Below are 23,114 nucleotides of genomic sequence, written 5' to 3' on the forward strand. Positions count from 1 at the left end.
GCCTCTAACGTGCGAGTGCACAAATGCATGGTGATAATTCAGAATTAACAGCAACGACGTCAGCATTCTTATATTATTCATTCACCTATTCGGATGGGGAACTTGGGCATCACAAGACGACCTCACGAGGACAAAATGGCGTTGCTGATTACAGTGGCTGTCATCAGCGCAAAGGTGAGGACGGATGGATGATTGCACAACGGAAACCGAGCTTCGTGCGCTGTGTTGCTGGCACTGTAAAAAATCGGAGTAACAACAGTTTGACTGGTTTTCCAGCCACTCAGAAGCTACAGAGCACTTGCGCTACACAAAAACAACGGTTTAAAGCTACGGGTCAGTGCCCGGCACTGCTCCATGTGCACACCACGGCGAAATTGTTCCGTCTAGCTCTTGATCTTGCGTTCAGCCAGGTGATCATTGTGGACGCAAAGTCTCTGGGCATCGTTACCGTGTTCACTCAGTGTGGCCCTTCCACGACAAACTTGATGGGCCTCGTTTTCTGTTTGAGTAGCTTTTGGTCGAGACGATAAAGCCTTTCAGCAGTATTCTTGTAATCTTGCATCAAGGGGTCGTCAAAGCATTCATAGGGTCCCGTTTATAACTGAAGAAAGTGAAATACAATCACATGAATGGTTTACCAGGTTGTGAAAGCAGAATGAGAAGCGCTATTAGTGGTTTCGTGGCAACGGTTTACATCACCAGACGAAATCTTTATTAGGCCAAGCCGCGAGAGCATGCCCCCGCCTACGATGGGGACTTGACCAATGAACGAACTCACCTATTCGTAGCATGATCACGATGCTTTCAGTGCATTCAGTGCAGTTAAGCTTTTAAACACTTGCTTGATATCAAAGCAAGCCTTAAGTATGTGTGCCTGAAAAGTCGGATTTATTTATTCTACCACGATGCATCTTTCTTTCTTAACCCAAGGAGCTCGAGCTCAAAATTTTTATTGGAGAACTTGCCGTGTAGCATATGTAGCAAAACAGTTAAGAGAAACGGGGCATAAAATAAATCCTTCTAGCCCTGCATGCTGCAGGAATGAGGTAAGGCGCTTGTTATCCAATAGGTGTAGCAGTATGGAACATGACCTATTGCGTTTTTCACGTGCACTTTTATGCGAGCCAACACTGCAGCAGCAAAAGCGCCTATTTACTTATCATGCCCACTCCATGGTGCTCAAACTCGCTCGTCTCCTTACACAATCTCTAATGCATGGAAGCCGCGGCATACTCGTGGTGCCGAGTGCATCGACACGTGTTCAGTAAGACTCTGAGGGTGTCGCTCATGCTATCGAGCCAAACAATCACGAAACAAAAAGAAATGTAGACATGAGAATATCGTTATAAACTCAACTTCATGAATATCTTGTTTCAAAATGATACGTTAACGACAAAGGAATGAGGCAGAGCCCTTTCTTTTGTTGATACAAGTTTGTTTCAATTCTTTTTTTTCTTAACCAGGTTTTCTGTAACCACCAATTTTTTTTCGGCGCGATTTTGTTACGCCGGGCAAGATGCTACGCGGCCAAAGTCAGTGGAGGCTGACTCTGCGTGTAGATAATATTGTTTTTTGAGTCTCTAAAACAGTTCCATATTGGCCACGAGATCAAGCGGAGTCTGCGCCTGTCGAAAACTGGCTGAACAACGCATAAAGTGAATGTCTAACCTCTACGTGCGCGCTAGTGCTCGTAGGGCGTAGACATCATGTAAAAATTGTTTCTTCTGTGGTTGAAGCCTAATCGTTTTTGCATTGTTTGAAAATATGCAGAATCAGTTGGCTTTGCGCTTCAGTTTATGCCCTCTAGTAAGGTCGGTTATTGCACGTGTAAAGCACGCGATGCGTGATAGTCGCACGATTCCGTAGCCTACAATTATTAAAATTTTTCATCTGGTTTGTAGTACAAGCAAATCTATGAAACGCATTTGAGGTTTTTTTAAATAAGTGATATTGTAGCCAGACGTGCTCGTGGTGATGTGTAGATCATGCTGAAATTATTGTAATACCACGGAAGATGAACTTGGTGGCGTGAAGATCACTCATAAATAAAGAAAAAAGAACTTTACGCACTCTGGATGTATATAGACACTCAGAATCTATATATATTATACCACGAGGTGCACGTAATGTTAAGGGTGCAATTGCATGAATTACGGGTAGTTATGAAATGACCAGCGTCAGCTCTGGCCAAGGTTTCATTTCATTTTATGGTTTTGATCCCACTAGAGAAAAACATAATTTTGTTTCGCAAGTGATTGGTGGCACTTGGGTACTTTGATTCTGTACAGCAAAAGAAAGGTGGCAATAGAGTATTACACAGTAAACATGCCTGACATGGCAGTCAGTAGAACCAGGAAGTCTTAACGCTCTCTTGCGGCGGATATTATGTTTTCCCCTGATTTGGGCGTTATTAACATGAAGGAGGGTAACTGCTATGACTACATTATTTGAGTACCTAAAGTAAACAACATAAAAATTTGGTCTTTAAAAAGAATTAGAACTCTTTCTCATGTCGGTCGTGCACACTCCCCGTGCAAATACACCTTTTTATTTTTGAAATAGTTCGTTGTTACCGTAAATGCAACAAAGAAGTATGGGGTTTTAAGTGCCAAAACCCCTTTCTGATTATGAGGCGCGCTGTAGTGGAGGACTCCGGAAATTTCGACCACCTGGGGTTCTTTCACGTGCACTTAAATCTAAGTACATGGGTGCTTCGCATTTCGCCCCCATCAAAATGCGGCCGCCGAGGCCGGGATTCGATACCGCGACCTCGTGCTCAGCATCCCAACACCATAGCCACTGAGCACCGTTACTGCAATAAAAAATGCCATTGTATGCAGCAACACTCTCTCCCTTATGGCAGCATATATAGCTTGTTCAGTACGCAGCACGCAAGCCGTGCACTAAGCACCAAGGAACAGCGGAAACACAAGTCATGTGACTGAGCGCCATTCCCCCGTTGGATTACAGTATGCGCTTCATTCGCATATACTAGAAAGATTCTGCGTGCTTCGTCGAAAATGTGAATTGGAGGGTCAATTATTATCAGCTCACTGCAGTTGGCGCGTTTCATCAGCAGATAATTGGTCCAAACGCCCACAGCGAAGCGCAACCGTGTACTTTTCAATGCGTGCAGTGGACCGCGTACCCACAAGTGACGTGGTCGTGGTACTGCCACCTGTGGCTTAATCTCGCGGCTAATATCATAAGTGATAATGAAGGGCAATAAGTCCATTGTCCTTACAAGGCACTGAATCAGAAATTATAGATTATACTGCATATGCCATAAAACTTTCTTGATTTCTAGAGAGGGCTACGTAGGCAATTCACTCGTGGCAATCAGCAACACAGTCGGGACTGAGCAGAAAGAAAATTGTCCATGCAGTTGCACTAACATAGTTTAGCTGAGATGGGGACCACAGGCATGTACCGCGCACATCGGTGTGCGGGTGCGGCTATCTCCATTTGTTCAACGGCCGTGATCAGAGGCCGATTTCGCAAAGCTTTTTGTTCTTAAGTGATGTTTTTCACTGGCTGACCATCTTCGCTAATGATATGTTTTACATCACTATTGACTGGAACGAACGCTTTTAGCGTAAGAATATTTCGTGAATACGGGCCCTGCTCTGCAGAACGCTATCTTCACTGCTCCAGGAAGCGGGAAGTACCTGCATTGTCTCACAAACGCTAGAAAAAGCTTTCTAGACAATGCGAAGTGACACTGTGCTACTTCACTTCAGTAGTCCGCGAAATTTCACCTACCCTTGCCTACTTTGTGTAGTCTGATCTACCAGCCTCATTTATTCTACTGAAAAGGGGCGAGTGAATGAACGCCGTTCTCGGTACGGGCGACGCAAGTGATGTTTTCATTCGATCACGGAGAAGGAAAGTGCAGCGCCGTTGTCTTTCCCATCAGTAGAAGCACCTTGCCGCAGAAATTGGTGGTTTTAGCTTGACAGGAGTCTTCAAGAAGACGTTATGTCTGTGGTAAAAGCACAAGAATTATATATACATCGTAGTTCACTCTAATTATTGTATATATATATATATATATATATATATATATATATGCTTTGTGTATCTGTGCTTGTTCGTGAGGTACACATTGTATCCACTCTACAGAGTAATCGCATTTAAGTTTTGTAGAACTTTTGAAAAATTGCCTGTTGCAGGTAACATTATTCCAGTCCTCGAGCTCGATTGCTCAAAGCGGTGGACATTCCTGGCACCAAAAGTCAGAATGACTATTAAAATAATTAACAAGTACTTACTAATATACTTTTTGTTTAGTTACTTTAAGGCACACATTACAATTTGCGAATCGTAGCCGGTGAGATTGCCTGCAGTATTCACTTGGAATGCATATCCAGACTGACAACCGTCTGGACGTACGCGACGTCAAACTCGCCGTAAAAATGCACTATTGGTCCACCTAACTTTCTATCAAAACGCATTTTTATGCAATGAAGCGGAAAAGTCCCTGGAACGCCCATGTGTTTCGTCCCACACCTTGAGAAATCTTTGGCCCTATAGCGTAAAACTATTCCAATCTGTTTATATGCCAATCTCCTGACGTCAAGATTACGTAACCGTGACACAAGCATAGGGTGGTAACCAAAAGCGTTGTTGGAAACGCCCAATAAAAGACTCCTGGTTTATAGGAGGTCACTTTTGTTTGCTTTCAAAGTGAATACTATGTACTAGATCGAGCAGTTTTCCTTGTGGAATCGGCTGTCAAACGGCGAGGAGCACGCTCAAGTGGAGAGGATTCCGAGTGGGGCCGAGGTGGCGCAGTGGAAACAGATAACCCGATGACGAGGGTGGTGCCGGCGCCTGCGATTGGTCCACTTCCCCTTGCTTAGCTTGCCGTTGCCAGTCGAAAATAGCGGCGGCGTGCAACGGAACGGCAAGAATGCCGCTAATACGAATCTTCAGCGAAGAAAATCTCGCAGTACCATGTGGCATACATGTCGAAAAGGCTCTATAACGGGCAAACGTGTTAACCGCAAATAGAGCCATGCTCTCCGGTAGCTCCGAGTAGTCAGTGTTGGAGCGATCGGCGCGCAGCCACCCAATCCTTTTGGAGCCACGCAGTCTCTGACTTTTCAGAAAAAAAAAAATGTTTTGTTCGGCATATTATTGCATCTTTCACGCGATGAGTTTTCGCGGCTTTCTGACGGGGCATGACCGAGAGGCGAAGTGGACGCAGCCCGAAAACCTTTGAATAGCAGAGGGCAAACGACGAAAGGGCGTCTAATCAGAAATAAGTATTTTTATTTTGTTCAGTCAGTTCTTGCATAATGAGCGTGTACAAGCCATACCAGATGGGAAGATATCGCGGTTTTTGAGGCGATGCGTGACAGACAGGCGAAGTGAGAGTGGCACGCGTATTTTATGACCAATCATGGAGGGCTAATTGCAGAATAGGAATAGCAATGTTTGGAATAGCTTTAGTTATAGCGCCCAGTATCTTGAAACTGGTATTCTCCTTGAAATTCATTGCAAGTGGATGCGTTTTGCAATGTCACCGGCTAGAATTGATAAATTGCAATATATACCGTAAAGTAATTAAGTACGAAGTTGATTAGTAAATACATGGTAATTAGTTCAATATGTGTTCCGATTTCTTGTGCTAGTAATATCCACTTCTTCGAATAATGCAGCTCAACGTAAACATTTCTTGGATCTGCACAGATGACGTTTTTCCAAATTCCGTAGGACTTAAATATCACTACCCTGGATGTTGTCGAGAATTGTCACGCACACTGACTAACAGTGTTACTCTTTGTTTTATTCGGAATCTTAAGAACTCGGGGCGTGTGCTAGTCTTCACTGGCTGAGGGGCATAGGCTAGGCAAATAACTCTGCAAAAAGAGTTTTGTGATACTTGAAGTCGTAATTTGTTCTTGTTTTTTTGGCGCTACGGTAGTTGTAATTTTCATTCCTTTTTGTTAGCATAGATTATGGCGCCTATTTTAGCGCCAGCACGAACTATGTAACTCCATCCCGTACCCGTGTACTAAGGTCATTTTGTACTAGCTCGAAAAGAACCATGCAGCATGTGGCACAGCTGAATACCAAGGCATGGAGTGTGAAAGCTGTTACAACGTAAGCGCGCTGAGGACTCCCATGAGCGTGCAGAAAATGAGATGTTACTCTCTTGTAGCTCCGAGCCCTACGGGTAGTAAAAGTAACTATTCCAGCATTGTTCTTGCATTTCTTCAGTGCCTGAAATCTCTTTTTTTCTGTCGTAAAGAAACCTTTTCTTTATCGAGCGGTCTGTTTAATGTATTTCAAGAAATTTCCATCACAATAAACTTTATCCTAAAAATAAAGCCGCATGTTTTAAAGAGCTAAACGAACAATAAATCAATTTGAACTCCTAAAATTCTCTCTCAGGCCTTTATTATTGTTTTTTCGTCGCAATGAATTGACTTATGAAAGAGAAACAAAAGACTAAACTTTTCGTTTCTTGAATTTCTCACCGATCCTTCAGGATGAAGTCCCAGAGTTAATAGTAATATTTTCGCATTTTATCCCTTGTGGCTCAACAAGAGGTCTCGAAGCTTGCTTAGATATGCCCTTAGCTTTTAGAGAATGCAATGAAGTTCATGTGCACCGATGAGAAGTTACCTAGGCCCGAGCAAACACCGGTACAGGGCGACGAAGTGCGGTAACTTCCAGCGTGGCTTTCGCTTTCTTTCGCTTTAGCGTCTTTCCGGCCTTGTGAGGCCTCTTTTCGCAGTAAGCGTGGTTGAGTGTCATATAAGGTGAATAATTAATAGAGGTCAAATAATTTTTTATTCGCTGTCCCTTTAACCTACAACACTGTGTAGGAGTAATCTGGCTTTTAAACAAGCCCGATGACGTCTGTTCTTCCTTTCTTTTTTTCCTTTCCTGACCGCTTTGCCATGCTCAGGGTGGCAAACTAGGTGCATCCTGATTAACCTCCGTTTCTTTTCTTTCATCTCTCTCGCCAACATGGCGCAAGAAGTGAACGGAGTAAGCTAACGCGGCAGGCATGCTTTTCGCCTCCGTCACGCAGGTGCTAAAGATCAGCGAACGGGAGTTCCTCGAAGGCATGGGCGTCTACTTCGTCTCATTCCTGGCCCAGTACGGCTACGACCGCGTCCTGTCCGTGCTGGGTCGCCACATGCGCGACTTCCTAAACGGACTGGACAATTTGCACGAGTACCTCAAGTTCAGCTACCCGCGCATGAAGGCGCCTTCATTCTTCTGCGAGGACGAGTCCTCCACGGGACTGACGCTGCACTACCGGAGCACGCGACGAGGGTACCTATGGTACACTATCGGTGAGTGCTGCGGTGGCCACTTGGTACCCTTATTCGCAAAGCACTTCGCACGAAGAAGGGGATCGTTCACATCTTATCAGTAAAATCTGATGACGAAGTGTTCTCACGACATGAAATGTTCGCGAATTTCGGCTCGAAATCTTCATCCTGCAAAACGACATCCCGTTGGGCTAGTTTGAGATTATAACAACTGATATTGTAGAAAAGTTGGTGGGGCATCCTGATACAGAAACGTAGATGTGCAAGCACAGACACGAGCACAGCCAAAAGGCCCACGCTAACACGGTTGATTGTCGGCGTTTTCGTTGTTGTTCCGATTCTGCTAGTGTATGTGTTTGCTCCGTTGCCTCCCAGTGCCAGGAATAGCTCGCGGTCTTCTCTACTGAGCATGTTTTAAGGCGCTCACAAGCTGAATGAGGAACGTTACATTGTGCTTTTCTGCATTCGGTGGTATTCAGTCGGTGTGTCAACTATTCTGGAAGGAAGAATCTCGCATTGGTACACTGATGTTCATGCTAATATTTTCCTAAAGAATTTATCGTAATCCGCAACGAAGCAAAGTGCAACTACAATGCAAATAATTGCACTCTGGGCATTGCTACTAGTTTCATAATTGTAATGTTTAATGAATTGACATGGTATTTAAGAAATAAAAATTATTTATTCATAAATCAGTGGTTATAACACAATTACTGGCCTGAGAATTGTGTGTTAGTGTGTTAATCAAAAAATATCTTTCCACAGGGAAATCTTCATATTCCTTGCAATGTCCCATTTGAAGCACATGCATAACATTGTTTAGCATATCATTGTTTAGTTAAGGATAAATTGTTTAGTTTTCCTGCGTATATATATTACTTTCTCGAGAGAGTATGCTGGAGCACTTTCTTGCGTCATGACTTGATGCTTCTCAGGTTAGAATAAATTACCATCCAACTAAAAATTCTGCGTTTGCTTAGAGATATGTAATTTGCGTGCAACAAAGTATATATAGAAATCGCAGACTTGAAAAAGGACAAGTGTGGCAAATCTATACGGCAGTTGAAGATAAGTGCATCATGCATCTTTGTTACACGGTGCTTTCTTGTCTTTCTCCTTACGGATACTTGAAACCATTTGCTGCAAATGTCACTTTTGGAAGGAAAGTGGCGTTTTATATGCACTGTAAAGGCAAGGTTTGAGATACTTCCCAATTTCACACTCTCGTTCACCGTCATCGGTTCATCGAAGCGCAACGCACTGAGAGGGAACTCCGACCTTTGCAGATGTTCACAAAAAGATGGTTGACTGATGTGATGAACTGTAGTTCAACAAGGGCTGGCTGAGACTGCAGCCAAGGCCTCCGCAGGGGCGATTGTCTTCATCTGCTCAACATTTCTCAGCTGAAAAAGACTGACAAAGACCAATGACCTTGGAGCCAACCTAAGTCAAACAATGTTCAACCTCGTCTGAGTATTGCGCGGAAACTTGTGCTTCATTAATCTTCGAAACAACATTGTCAAAGTTAAGAGGCCACGAAATGACCACTTAAGCTACGTTAGACAAAAGAATTGACGTCTGCTCATGGGAAAGCATCGACTAGAGCCGGTGCTGTATTCTTAAAAAAAGAGAATAAATATTTTAGCTATAGTAAAGCCGCCGGAAGCTATCGCATTTCGAAACCAAGCGGCGGAATTCATAATGTTTTTCACCCGCAAGATCTCCTTGACATTCGCCGCCTGCCTTGACTAATTCATCACTAGGAGCGCCTTGGGCTTCTCTCAATAATGGTAGTGCCGCAAAAACTTCTTTTTTTCGTATGTGGGCTCCAAACTTTCATAACAATAACTAGGAAAAAACCACCTATAAAAGTTGTACTGGCTTCTAAATAAATATTGGCAACAGAGACACACGTCTGTCATTGAGGCATATTATTTAAATATGATTCACGGATATATACGCGATGTCCGATGTGAAATCGTAAAGCATTAAAAACGTTCTGTACACAAGTCATAAGAGTGTGTCCATTTGCTCTAAACATATTTTAGTTGCATCAACAAAGGTGCTGTTTTTCATAAAAATGTGCCTGGTCTCTGCGGCTCAAGAAAGTATATATTCCACGAAGAGCGAGTATGCGCTGAACAAGCCGGGTAATATACCTGTATTTCCGCCACGGTCCTTGGCTCCTTAAACTTCTGAAATACACTGGCAATGTAGCGTGACTCTGCACAACTTAATCACTTGCTTTACGAATTATGGCGCACTGAATAAATGTGTCCAAATAAAGAAATCCTACCAATGCTGCCGACGAACGGTTCAGATAACTAAAGACTGAGATAAAGTCAAGAAGAAAGAATGATCCTTAATGCACTTTAGTGAGTCACGTCAATAAAAGTATATGCCATCTGTGATGATTAATTCTTCATAAACTGATTTGAATCACTGAATACGGAAGTTAGCTATTGTCTGCAGGCATCACGAGGAAGGAAGAACTATTCCTTCGCTTTAGCTGACTGAACATGGCGCTTTGGAGATGCCGTCATGCATGGTAGCGCCTCTAGTGAAGTTGCGTGTGCTCTGAAGTGAGCCGTAGTAATATTGAGTAAGCAGAACTTCAAGTTTACCCTCAGCATAATATCCGAGTCTTCCTTGGCATTATTTTTATTTATTTATACAAAATACCCCTAAAGGCCCTCACGGCTGAAGGTATTACATAGGGGGGCGGGGGCGGGAGGGGTACCGAAAATACAATACACAGCAAATTCTCTGAAAAAAAAATTGCACACATCACGCGGCGTTAGAATAGGAGTACCAAATACAGGTAATTCCGACAAGCACAAAGAAAAGAAGAAATAACTGCAACAAGGCAGTAGTCAAAAATTATACGTATTATACATCTTCCAAACAGCGTAAGATGAAATGAAACAACAAGATCTACATTATAAGAAGCACAAAGTGAAAAGAAACAGTTCAAACATGAGATAATATATGCATCATCTTAAGCAGTAGTTAAGGCAGACAACAGATTGCAAATATCGGGATCAGTGGCAGTAGCAACACGTGGAGGCAGAACATTCCAGTCACTTATGGTGCGTAGTATGAAAATTGTGCGTGACTAAATGTGCGACATGACAAGCGCTGAACCTTAAATGGATGGTCGCGTCGGTCAAAGATGGAAGAAAGCAAACAAGAAAAGTCATTGTGAAGTGTTGAGTGATGATGCCGCTTATGAAAAAGTGATAAACGTACATCTTTTCGGCGGTGACATACTTCTTGCAGGCCTGCGCATTTCTTTAATGCTGTGATGCTGGTATGATGTGAGTAATTAGCGTAAGTAAGACGAACTGCTCGGTTTTGCAATGATTCAATGCTATTTATTAAATATGGCAAGAAAAACCTGCAGCAATTCAGAGAATTGCCTACCAATACGTAAGCATTCTTTGGCTCGGCTGCTACTTCGTTTTTGCTTACTAATTTAGCTAGCTTATGCATGTCTACCCACCGCTACCAATTATCTACTATTATATTATTATAATGATCACATGTGGGAAATAGACCAATCATGCATCTATTTTGTAGCTATATCCTATCAACTGACCCGAAACGCCATCTTGTTTTTCTGCCATAGCACAGCTTTCGTTTTCATTGTCCTTTCTATTTTCATTTTTTTGTTAAGATCTTGACTTCGCGACGGCGACATGAGCAGTCTTTTTTATTTATTCTTTTTTTCTAAAGCTATCAATTATCTACTATTGCACTATTATAACGATTACATGTGTTAACGTCCTTATTTTCCTTTTTCTTACGACCTTGACGCGGTAATAGTGACGCAACCAATATTTTTTTTGTTTTTTTTAAGCGTTGCCACTGATCTATTAATAATGTATTATAACAATCACATGAGGTAACTTCTCAAATTATTCATTTATTTTGCAGATAGAAGGCGTCACGGCACGGGAAGATTTTGCTGGGGTGCCAAAGAGTGCTTAGGTATGACTGTAGGACTGAAGGAAACTAAGGAAATGAAGAGAAGCCCGTTAATGTCCTTTTGACTTGAACCTGGTGTGACGTAAACTAAAGGAACTTTCCCTCCCGTGAATGTAATGTGGCTCACGCAGGCATCTTTCTGCCACGCTGCGGTCCGTGGTTGAAATCCCGGTCAGAAGTCTTCTTGTTCTTTTTTTCTAACGCTTCCAATAATCTAAAATTACGCTACTATAAACATTACACGTCTTGACTTGACCAATTAAGCATATATTTTGTAGATATAAATGCGTCATGGTGGGGGGGGGGGGGGTCACGGACAGGTTTTGTTGAGATACTCGCCCAATAATGCTTAAGTATGCTGCGGTACATGGTTTGAATCCGGCTTAGAAGTATGCGTATTTCTTTTTTAACACTACCAATTATCCACGATAAGTCTATTATAATGATTACGAGTGCTAACTTGACAAGTTATGCATTGATTTTGGAGATGTAATGCGTCACGCGTCGGACAGATTTTGCTGGGGTACTCGCCAAAGAATGCTTATGCGCTAACACAAGTTGCATACCTAAATTTGTACTCTATGGTATAAAGTTTGTAAATAGGGGTAACGTGCTTCAGAAAGGCTGGCCACCTATCAGCCCCTTTCTTAAATTTGTACTGTGTAATTCAGGAGTAAGGCTACGCTACGCTGATTGACATCGCGTGCTTCTGTGAAGGACAAACGTGGACAGAGAGTTGCCGCTTGTGAAATGAACAGCGTCGAGCTCGTGATGTTTGTTTTACGAGCGAGTCACTGTTTTTTCTAACCTAAAAAGAAATTAACGCAGAAATTCCTCTGCCAGTTGTGTGTGTATGCGTACGCATTGTTCCACTTTCTCATGTCTACGCAGTCTGGTGTCGGTATAAATGTTGTGAAACTTGATCAGACCAGTATAAACCTTTATCAACCTTGTCGGAATAAATCCGACCCTTATCGGTTGTTATCAAACTCATCGGGCAGCGACTGAGGCTTATCAACCTTTATCGGTCGGTATCAACCTTATAGCAATCGATCCGACCCTTATCAACCATTATCTATACTTATCTATCTTATAACACATGATCCGGTCCTTATTAGCTTTTATTAGTTCTTAAGAACCTTATCAGGCTACATTTCACCCTTATAAACCGTTAACGGTGTTTATTAACCTTATCACAATTGCTCCGGCTAGTAGAAGTCCCTATCGCTATTTAACACCTTATTCATCTGCGTCGAATCATTATTAACCGGGATGAGACCCATATTCATTTAGTAATACTGCAGGCCAATACTATGGCCTAAGTAGGTGCGCTTTACAGCAAGCGAAAAGAAAGTACAGAGAAATGTAAATAATGTTGCAAAAATGAACATAATGAATAACCCATCACTCGCTATAATCCTTATTAACTCATTGTCTGCTTATTTGTGTGTGGTGCGCGACGTGAAGTGCATGAGCCCTCAGAGGTCGGTGGCACTGCTGCCGGTGAAAGAACGTCCCAGCGGACCAAGGTAGAAACTATAGCCCTGCACTCTTGGAGCTATTCACTTGTGCACCGCAGACAGTACCAAACTATTCTGTGATATAGAGAGAATACGTTCCAGCTCTCCAGTGCAGCACAAATACCTTTGTCCTGCACCGTCTATCAATATTTGGAAGAGCAGAAGCGTCCAACATGTTTTTGGCAACGAAAGCTTTAAATGTCTTTCATGTTCATCACGGCGCAAGGCTTTACATTCAACGTTCTCACAGGATCGTTTTCAACATTTATATGGTCTTCCAGTTTGAAACCTATGAGACGTGACATTTTTCGACCTGTGAGTGCTAGAGGGTTAGTGTCTGCGCATTTGTGGTGCGACAGCTAGTCTCGCGGTTCCTCTTCTTTTTTTGTGTGTTAGCTCTCAACCGCTATTAAGAACCTTCTTGCAGGTTTACTTGGTTCATGTCCTGCCGGAATTTGGGGTTTCTTCAAATTTTCTTTGTACACCTTGTTAATCGGGGTTCAAGCGTGAGGTTTATTTTTCGATTGCTTTTCGCACTGTTCGTTTTTCTAAAGATTATTTGTTCACTGCGTCAAAAAAATATGTTTACGAAAATTTATATCGATGTTCCCGTCACCGTTTTATTGACCTTGCAAGAGTGCGCGAAATGTCAGTTCCCCTTTTACAAAAACATTCTTTTATCAATTAGACATTGATACCTTGCCAGGTAGAACATGGCTTAAGAAAAAGAACATTTTCATTCCATCAATGAGCTGTTGCCTCTGTGACGGGCCTGAAATTATTTAACACTATTCGATTGCTTGTGCAGATAACATTTTATTTTGATATGTCCTCCATTGAAATTTGCAAAAATATTTTGACCGAAATTCTAACATTACCCGATGTCTTGTTGTTCCCTGCAATGATGTACCATACGGCACGTTTTTATTGATAGGCTTGCATAGCAATGAAAAACTCATTATTCAAGACCGAAATGCAACAAGAACAATTCACTCAAATGATTACGCACGTAAAGGGTATTTACAATCGAGAAGATTGTAAGCCTGATTGGTATCAACTTTTGATTAGATGTTTAACTTCTCCTTTTAAGTTTTTGTAGTAATGAAAGATCTTGCTTTGTGTGACGTTTTCTTTGTATGTATTGCTCGTATACCTGTGATCCCTTATGACTACCTGGTGCTCATAATATTTTAAATAGTTCGTGTGCATACATCATTTTATTCATTGTAATAAATACCAGGTCTAAAAGAAAAGTGGGTGCTTAGCCCAGCGTGTAAGACACTCGGCTTCTAAACCTGGGATTGTAGATACGAAACTCAGCACCACAAACGTTTTCCTTTTGAACTTATTTTGTTTGATTCATTAATTTCTGTACGTGACAGACGGACGGACGTGTATCCTCGTTGGTTAGGCATAAAAATGCTAACTCACCTAGAATTGCTTGTACCTAATGAAACGAGAAGCAAACGAAAAAAAAAAAGATGTTTTGTTGCCATTCGATGTGTTTTGCATTTTTCTTCCCCGCAAACCAGGCCAAATCAAAGAAGTGGGCCGTCACTTCTACAATACCGAAGTGCAAGTGGAAGTTCTGAAGGAGGAGTCCATTTTCAACACACTACACGTCATCATGAGGCTCAGCTTCGACAATATCGCTTACCAACCGCCGTCACTAAAGCTGGTAAGATGCCGTGGGCAAGAAGGAACTTAAGAATGATCATTAAATGATCATTAATGTGCAAATATCTATAATTCAAAGGTATCTTACGAATTTTATGAAATGTGAACGCGAATATTTCGTACTATTTGTATGTTAAATATATCAAAGCTGGTGTTTTGAAATTTGAGAATGTAATGTTACCTGTTAGAGCTGCTTGAGTGAAATTAGGAATTAGAACTTTCTGGTCATTTGTCAGAACATAAAATAAAACATGGTGACTTATGTAAAGATTAACTACGCTATGTAAATGCAGCGTGCACAACTTCTGTTAGGTTGCATGTGTTAAGTTGAGAAGCATTACGCAAAAATTTGCTGTAGCACAAGCTGACGCGACAAGTGTGTCCACTGTTTTCATTCTTGCACATCGTTCTCTGAGAGACCACTTTTCATCTGAGACCGAAAATTGCCATTACGAATTTGCTCATCTCTCTACCCGATAGGCATGTTGGCGACAATCAAAAGTACGCGTAACCCGCTTAAAGATTACACTGAAAGAAAATTTAAGGTGACAGCACTGGTTTGTCGTATTTAGGTACCAGCCTCATACTATATTCGCAGGACCATTTGATAAAGACCATCATTTATTTTCTGCGACGGGAAAGTCTTTGCATAACACAGCCGCGTTCGTTGTAAACTTATATAGCTCTGTTGTATTGGTGGCGGTACGTTTGCAAGGTCAAAAGTCACTGTATTTACCTGGAGCTAGTCCAAATTAAGAAGAAATAAAACATAAGGTATTTCATAAGGTGTCCAAGGAAGACTGCGCTTCTTTCAACAATCGATATAGGTGCGCAGTGGTGAAAGAAATCACGATTCCGTCGTAGATGAGAGTGTAATAATTGCGTTTTTGTTCTTGACCTCATGTGACGTCTGGGGCGGCATATTCCTGAAGGAAATTTTTCCAGAGTGCACATGCGCGCGAACATTGGAGGGAACCACGAAACAAACCCTCAACTATCTAATAAGGATGTGCGAATATTGATTCGTATAAGAATCTAATAGTGCGAAAAGCTAACCGAAGCGAATCGATTATTGAATAGTTTTCGAAGAATAAACAGCCTTTATCACAGTTATCTTAGTTGAAATCAAGAACAAGAAATGGGGTGGGGGGGGGGGCATGGGCAGGACTTGTAATGAGGAGGGAAGATAATCGATGGTGATTAAGGGTTACGGAGTGGGTTCCAAGGGAAGGGAAGCGTAGCAGGGGGCGGTAGAAAGTTAGGTGGGCAGATGAGATTAAGAAGTTTGCAGGACGACATGGCCACAATTAGTACATGTCCGGGTTAGTTGGAGAAGTATGGGAGAGGCCTTTGCCCTGCAGTGGGCGTAACCAGGCTGATGCTGATGATGTTTATGATGATCGCGATTATTATATAACAAAGCTCACATACGAGTATTCGTAAACTTAGCAAGGTTGTCTGATTGCATTGAACGTTATGAAGCGTTATTTATTAAAAGCGCAAAGAGAGCATTAGAACTAAACAAGCAGCCTCTTCGCGTGCATATGACTCTTCAAAGAGTGAAAATGATCGCTGGACTTATAGCGTGTAAAATGTGGCTTCCAAAGCGACGTAGCCCGCTCCAACACGCAAGTTGTCATGTTTTATGTCTATCCTACGCCCGCCGTGATGAAAATTTACCGTACTTTTGTTCAAATGTTACGTATAGTTTGGCACAGTTGACATTTCGAAATATTTGAAAGTAATCGAAAAATGTTCGCATTTACGAAAAATGGCTATTCGATTCGAATACCGAGCCGAATGGGACACTATTCCATCCGTTATTGGAAGGTTTTGAATTTTTGCACACCCCTACTGTTTAAACGCGCACCAGAAGAAGCTTCATTTTCAGGAGGCGCTTGTTAGAAAGCTTGCTTTGAGATACCATATTCATAACCTCTTAAAGTGCGTTGACTAATCATTGAAGAACCCACTGAGCTCATTCACATATAGATTTCGTATAATGAATCTACGTGAAAATCTTCAGATATTTGCTGCATTAGCTAAAAGCAAAGGTGTACCAACAACACACAGATTAGAGCACAGGCACAGTCCACATTTTTTTTCCTAATGTGGAGTTGTTTCTTAAGTATCTCTGAAAAAAATGTACGTTGTTTCACTGAATGACCATTTCGTATGCTTCATGTGGTAGAGCTCGACGAAGCTCACATTGAATGAGCGGGTAATAAAGCCTGTCAACAGCAACCGGCGGACTTCGCTAGCGGTTGCTACACACTGATTACAAAAAAAAAAGTATTTTTTTAACAGCTGCAGACAAGAGCACGCTATCTGTTGCCCTCGATTTCCAGAGATCAACCTTCAGTGGTGCTTGCAATGTTATTAGGAAAGAAGTAATGATTACTAAAAGAAAGTTAGGGTGCTATGCAGGATGCGCCGAGTTTGGCGAAACTCGGGATCTTCACGAGCTCTGGCGACACCCCAAGATGAAAGCACGAATGGTACCGAGACACAGTTTATCTTTCGACAAGCCTCCAGTTTCATTGGTTTATCTAGATTCACTCTGGCTGGCTATCATTCCTTGGGTGTTGCCTTCTGGGCGGTCGACTAACTGGGGCTCACGTGATCATACCGTCGGTGCATGGTCGTGCCTTCTTTCACTTGTTTGTCGTTCCACCGAGTGCATTACATGCACAAGCGAGTTATAATACAAACGCATTTAGTACAATATTATTAGTTAGTTTAATGTGGTTTAGTAGCATTTTAAAGCTTACAACATGTACACTGAATGTGCATTAGACTAATTTGTAATTTAGTACGCTTCGCATTATACCACGAGGGAACGCTGTGGTGGCGCCATCACATCCATTCACCGAGCGAGCATGGCGGCTACTCATCGGAGGCGCCCAGTGTAAACAAACTCGTACAACGAGCTTGCAGTGCGCGACGTAGTGATCACGCTCGACGATGACCACTATTTCTTGGATAGTTCTGTTCCTCCGTGAGCAATCTTTCCGTGCACCCCGAAAGACTGCCAATAGCTTCGGCGATTTTACAGATCGCAACGCGCACCTACTGTTCACGGCGCAGTGCTGAAGAAACAACTTGTCCGGTGCTGCTTCTGCGAGCGCCACGAACATTACATAGTGTTACATTACATCTTATATAGCTACGATGCGACAAGGAGGTGGTACCGACGATGGATCTCGCAACCAACACAGTGAAGGAGACATCGACAAACTGCAGATAAGTATATTTCTACTGTTTCATATTTAGCATAATAAGAGTGCACGGATTAAGTCGCTTTCGTAGTAACGAACTGAATGTCCAGCAGTTTAAAGAAGGCAGTGAAAACCAATGAGTGTTCGTGCTTCTACATGCAAGTGGGCCCGCGAAAATATGGAAAAGATGAAGGTAACCTTCACTAACTTGGTGAGATAACAGAAATTCATGAGTGACATTAAGCCCGCAAAATTTATGGAAGAGTATCTTTATCCAGGTGAAATATTAATAGTAGGTACTGATATAAAGCAGGAAACTTATACAAAAATTTCACGGGTTGAACAGCACATGGAAGGCATTACCGAATCGTGATCGCCACGTTACCGATATCCTTGAAAAAAGTTTAGAATCATTGCATTCTACCGGTTATGCAATATGGGACATAAACCTGGAGGTCAACAAAGAACCTTGAGATGTCAATGACTGTTCAGAAAGCGAAGTAACAAAAATTGTTGGAGATAGAATTAAGGCAGGAAGACAGTGGTGTAGTAAACCGTGGCAACTGATATGCTAGTTGAGATTAAGAAAAAAAAAAGGAATCAGCAGGTAGGCCATGCACGTAATCGATCACTTGATGCCAATTCATAACAGGTGATTACATAAGCGTGACAGAATGGATGTCAAGGAGAGAGAACTGCAGCCGAGGGTGGTAGAAAATTGCGTAATGGGACAAAAATATGATGTTTGTAGGCATAGGATGCAATCAGCTCGCATAAGACGGGATTGTAGGGTGAGGCATTTGTTTTGCAGCGAGCGAAAATAGGTTTGTGGTGCTGACAGTAGAGACTCGTGAAGGTGCAGGGCCACCTTAGCTGCTGGCACACTAATCAACATGACAATTGGCTCTGAAAAAGAAAACCCCAGTTATGAAAAATAAAGCAACGTTGTCCCAACGCATTGTTTTATTATGCATACTACACTAGAGGTGTCCACAGTTAAGGGAACTTAGTACTAATAGTGCAACGAGCATTTTTCTTTGTAAATAATGGTTTGTATGCGGCTGATTCATTCCAATACACTTTTTTGCAGCAAAACATTCTGCTGCTGGAGGCACTCAACCGCCTGGTGGCAGTAGGCGAGCACCAGGCACGTGCTGTTGAGAGTGTGCCAGAGGTCCAGAGGGCTGCTCTGCAAGAGTAGTATCGGTGCCCTCACTGCTCTCTTGTCGAGCCCACAGAAGGCACCTTATAAAGGAGCTTTCAGTTTAATATTTTGTTTATTATTCAAGAACATGAATAAAATTATTGCAGTAAACATTGTGACGTGCATATTAGGAGACTTGTAACATGCATTGGTGTCCCTTCAAAATAGGCAAAAACATAAGACAACCTGTGCCACTCTTGGACCATGTAAATAAGAAATACACTAATGCAGCATACACGTCATTGTGCTGTTTGTTCTTTCTATGTGCAAGAATACAGTGCGTGTTGATTAGCCACAAGATGAACGGTGTGTGTAATTCACAATGAAGACAGGAAACAGCAGGAGCTTAATAATGCTATCACCTATAGACTGTGCATATGACTGCAACACACCCCGATTCAAATGTGCCATTATATGCATGTTCGATACCACATATTCTTTAACATTGTCTTATAATTGCATGTACTATATTTCACACATCTTAAGCCCTTGCATAGCACACTTCTGATGTATCCATTTCATAGGCCAAATAATTGTACACTTTGTCCTTTTGTGATGTATAAAAAGCAGCATCCTTTACAGTCGGAAAAAACTTCAGAAGACAGGAGGGGCCCCGCCCAGATGACCAAAACGCAGCTGCCGATTGCCTCCACGTCTAAAGAAATAGTCCCTCTCCAACGAGCAGGTATTAGTCTGTCCGGCGGCACGATGTCAGTCTAGTGTGCGTGCACATTGGTGCAGGGCTGTGTTCACTTTCCTTAAAGTGCAGATACCGCAGCCTCCTAAAGTTGTATCCGACTATAGAAACACGCAATGCCTTGCACGAGATGCATAGACTTCTGCAACTTGATAGCACACAATGATCAGGAGCAGAAATCTATAAAGGCATCCAAGCAAAGCTGGCTGGCCACACTTCCATTATGAGGGGCTGCAAAAGGTCTCGCCAAATATTCCCATGACGTCCTTGAAAAAGAGGTGGTGTTTGGCACTTCTTTAGAATCAAAAACAGATTACAGTGAATGTTGTGTAGCACGTCAAAACAAACTGAGCTTGGTTGTCTGCACAGCATGTAATGGGAGGTTGTGCTTCACATAGGAAACAAACTGCTCTGTCCAGTACAATTTTGAGGCCAGTATGGCACCTGTTATGTCAACAGTGTCGATATACAAATTACACTTTTCACAGGCCATTGATTTCACCACTATTTTGTATGATGGTTCTTTCAATCAGTGCTTGTATAACATGAGCAGGTGGATTTGAAAGCAAAGCTTTGTTTGCAAACCTTCCGACTTCCATAATTGTGTAGCAACGCACTGGCATGTTGTCGAATAGCTCACACTTCCTCGGTCCTGCACCAAGGAAGCCCAATGCTCTATTTGAAGTTGGATCGCACAACAATTCAACGGCACAAAAAGAAGAACAACACACACAGCAAAGCATTCTGCTGTGTGTATTTCTCTTCTTTGTGTCCCGTTGAACTGTTGTGCAATTAAACTTCAAGCTACTATACCAATACACCCAGTCTTCAACATCACCAATGCTCTAGTTATTAGGCCACAATGCTGCACATATTTGAAATTTCCCAACACAAATTAGCTCTCCAAAAAATCACAAATGTTAAATTTTGCAGCACAGGTTTATGTATGCACGTGCCATATTCTTTACCACTAAACTCACAGGAATCAAAGGGGCAAGCATTAACCAGTCTTGCTGCTGCAAGGCTGGTTAATGCTTGCCCGTTTGATTCCTGACACCAAAGGAAATACAGTGTACGTTTAAGTAAAGGGAGTGCCGGAGGGAAAGGTGTGACAGCGAGGGCTTACAATAAAAATAATGGTTACGAGACATGTTCAATGCCAATATACGCTGCATGTCGCTCAGCCTACTTTGGCATTGCAGCAAGTGTTTACTCGTTTGAGCATATCACGTTTTGTGCAATCATTGCTCTAAAGCTGCACAAATGGTCTATTTGCTCTGCAATTTTATTTTTATCATGGTGGGTTAAAGACGCACTTTTCATTGGCATCTGCACCACATTTCTCCCGATGTGTAATTTTGCCTTGGTGGTTCATGACATCATGTACAGAGAGTTCTGCAGAGCACTGGATGCGCATTATTCTACTGCTTAAGAGTTAGAGCCCCATTATGGGACGAAAATATACAATTTATCCATCCAGAATAACGCCGCCCCTCCAAAATAAGAACATACACTGAACCTCTGGCACATGCATCGACGGTGAACAGAGCAAACAATCTGAAGTATTTTCTTCATGCAAGCCAACACACTAAGATTCTCAATGCATTTTCATTTCGCCACAAATGCATAGGCACAACCGGCTTGGCGCAACATCCACATCTCGCGCTGCAACAAATTGTGCAATGCCTCGCTGTTTCATAGTGCGGTCGATAGATAACGCATGACCAAAATTCAGCATTGTGCATACTAAGTAACTTCACCAATGAAGAACCCCAAGTTCTTTATGAGATTAGGATTCATAGGTTACTTCACACAATTTGTGATATCCATTTATCTATTTATACTTAATTAACCTCTTTCCCAAGAAAGTGAGCCATTTGGAAGGCACCCTGACAGACAAGTAGAACAATCGGCAAAAAGTCATCAACCAGCGAAAAAGTCAGTATCATTAGCAGCCGCATGTGAGATGTCGCTAACACAAAAATTAAGTCGGCTACACAGAAGTGACGAATTTGGCAATATGGCGTGTCTAAACATTGCTTCAATGTTAATCACAGTAACGCTGACATTGAAGGCGCCTTAATTCTTACGTACGTTCCATCGACACACCCGACTACGTTCGTAATGTTCCCACGAAGTAGGAAGCATTCTTTTATATATGCCCGCTCAGCCGCAGTATTCTGGAAAGCTAGCCACCGCTTACGCACTGCCGCATCGATAAGCGCGTCAGACACATCTCTGACACAGTGGCTAACAGTAGTTTGATGGCGTCCAATGTAACGCTCGGCGCCGACGCTTCTCTGAAAACTCCCAGTCTCGTAGAAACGAAGCGCACAGATGACTTGCTCTACGACGGTGAGCGAATGAAGCCCGCCACGCTGTCTCCGCAGACGAGAGTCTTCGCCTAGCTTGTCGCACAGCCAGCGCACTGATGTCTTCGACAGGCGAAAATGACGCTGAAACTCCCCGTCGGTCATGTAGGTGAACGGGTCCAGACGCTCATACTGACGCTTGCTGCCGCTGGATGCAATGAAACAGGCTGCTGCTGCCGCCGCCATGTTCCCGAGTTGAACTCGGAGGGGGTTTCGCGATGTACGAGTTTAGCACGAGTTCGCCTGTCAATCAAAACCAGAGGTCACGCCCCGCGCGAGGCATGTAACTCTTGTGCGCGCACCCACTACAGTTGGGCCACGCCCAACTTATCTTCCGGCAACAGCGACGCGGTGTCGAGCTGAGAGGCATCAACAATCTTGACCGCCGACATAAAACGCGCACAACGCACTGTCATCGGTGATGTACTGAGCACCACTATCGAAAACAAAGCGTTGACTGTCGCTGGCTTATACATCTTCTCGGGCTGAGATGGCTGCACAACACGGTTTCAAGGCCTGCATTGTGGCGCGTAGCGCACAGTAAATAATTATCGGCACGTCACTGTGCTTACAAGGCGTCGATGCGGCGAGGGGGACGACGATGCTGAGGAGTGCGTATTGCAGCAGTCGTCTGAGATGGCTGCTCTGTCATCGGTGATGAAACGGAGCCACAGCGTCGTAAACACGATCAGCGTCTGAGAATCGCTCGCTCTTCTAGACCCAGTGCAATGGCATTTCTTCATCACAAGCACTGCGCACTCAACAGTTCCAACACCTCTCTCCGTTCGAAATCTGATTTCATAACTGCACACAAGAGCCCTCACCTGCCAAAATGCGAGTGCTACGGTGTCGTTACGATATCCATCTGCGATCGCTGCTGGCTCCAGCAGAGGTAATCTGCAAGCACCTTCGACTGCACAACACACTCATATACTGCGTACATGCGCTCAGAGGCACCTTCACTGGGCAAGCGATGAATTGTGTCGCTGGGGAAGCACGCACTTTTCGCAATGTATCGCAGAGGCTTCGCGCACAAAGATAAACTGGTACATTTTCACTGAACTGCGTCACTACGCACGCTACAATAACATACCGCCATTTCGCAACGACAGCCGTTGTGTCGTTTTTAGCTGGTAAACCGGGAGCC

The 23,114-nt window shown here is 42.9% G+C and overlaps 1 protein-coding gene across 1 annotated transcript in view; it reads left to right on the forward strand.

The window, feature by feature from the left end:
* The window catches only part of LOC142579895 (soluble guanylate cyclase 88E-like), a 124,678-nt gene that overhangs the window by 13,806 nt on the left and 87,758 nt on the right, over positions 1-23,114 (forward strand). The window contains exons 2-3 of the mRNA XM_075690567.1: positions 7,046-7,313; positions 14,332-14,477. Of these exons, the coding sequence (XP_075546682.1) occupies positions 7,046-7,313; positions 14,332-14,477 (414 nt within the window). The remainder of the gene's footprint in view (positions 1-7,045; positions 7,314-14,331; positions 14,478-23,114) is intronic.

The sequence above is a fragment of the Dermacentor variabilis genome, chromosome 4 (genome assembly GCF_050947875.1).
Source record: "Dermacentor variabilis isolate Ectoservices chromosome 4, ASM5094787v1, whole genome shotgun sequence".
Lineage (NCBI taxonomy): Eukaryota > Metazoa > Arthropoda > Arachnida > Ixodida > Ixodidae > Dermacentor > Dermacentor variabilis.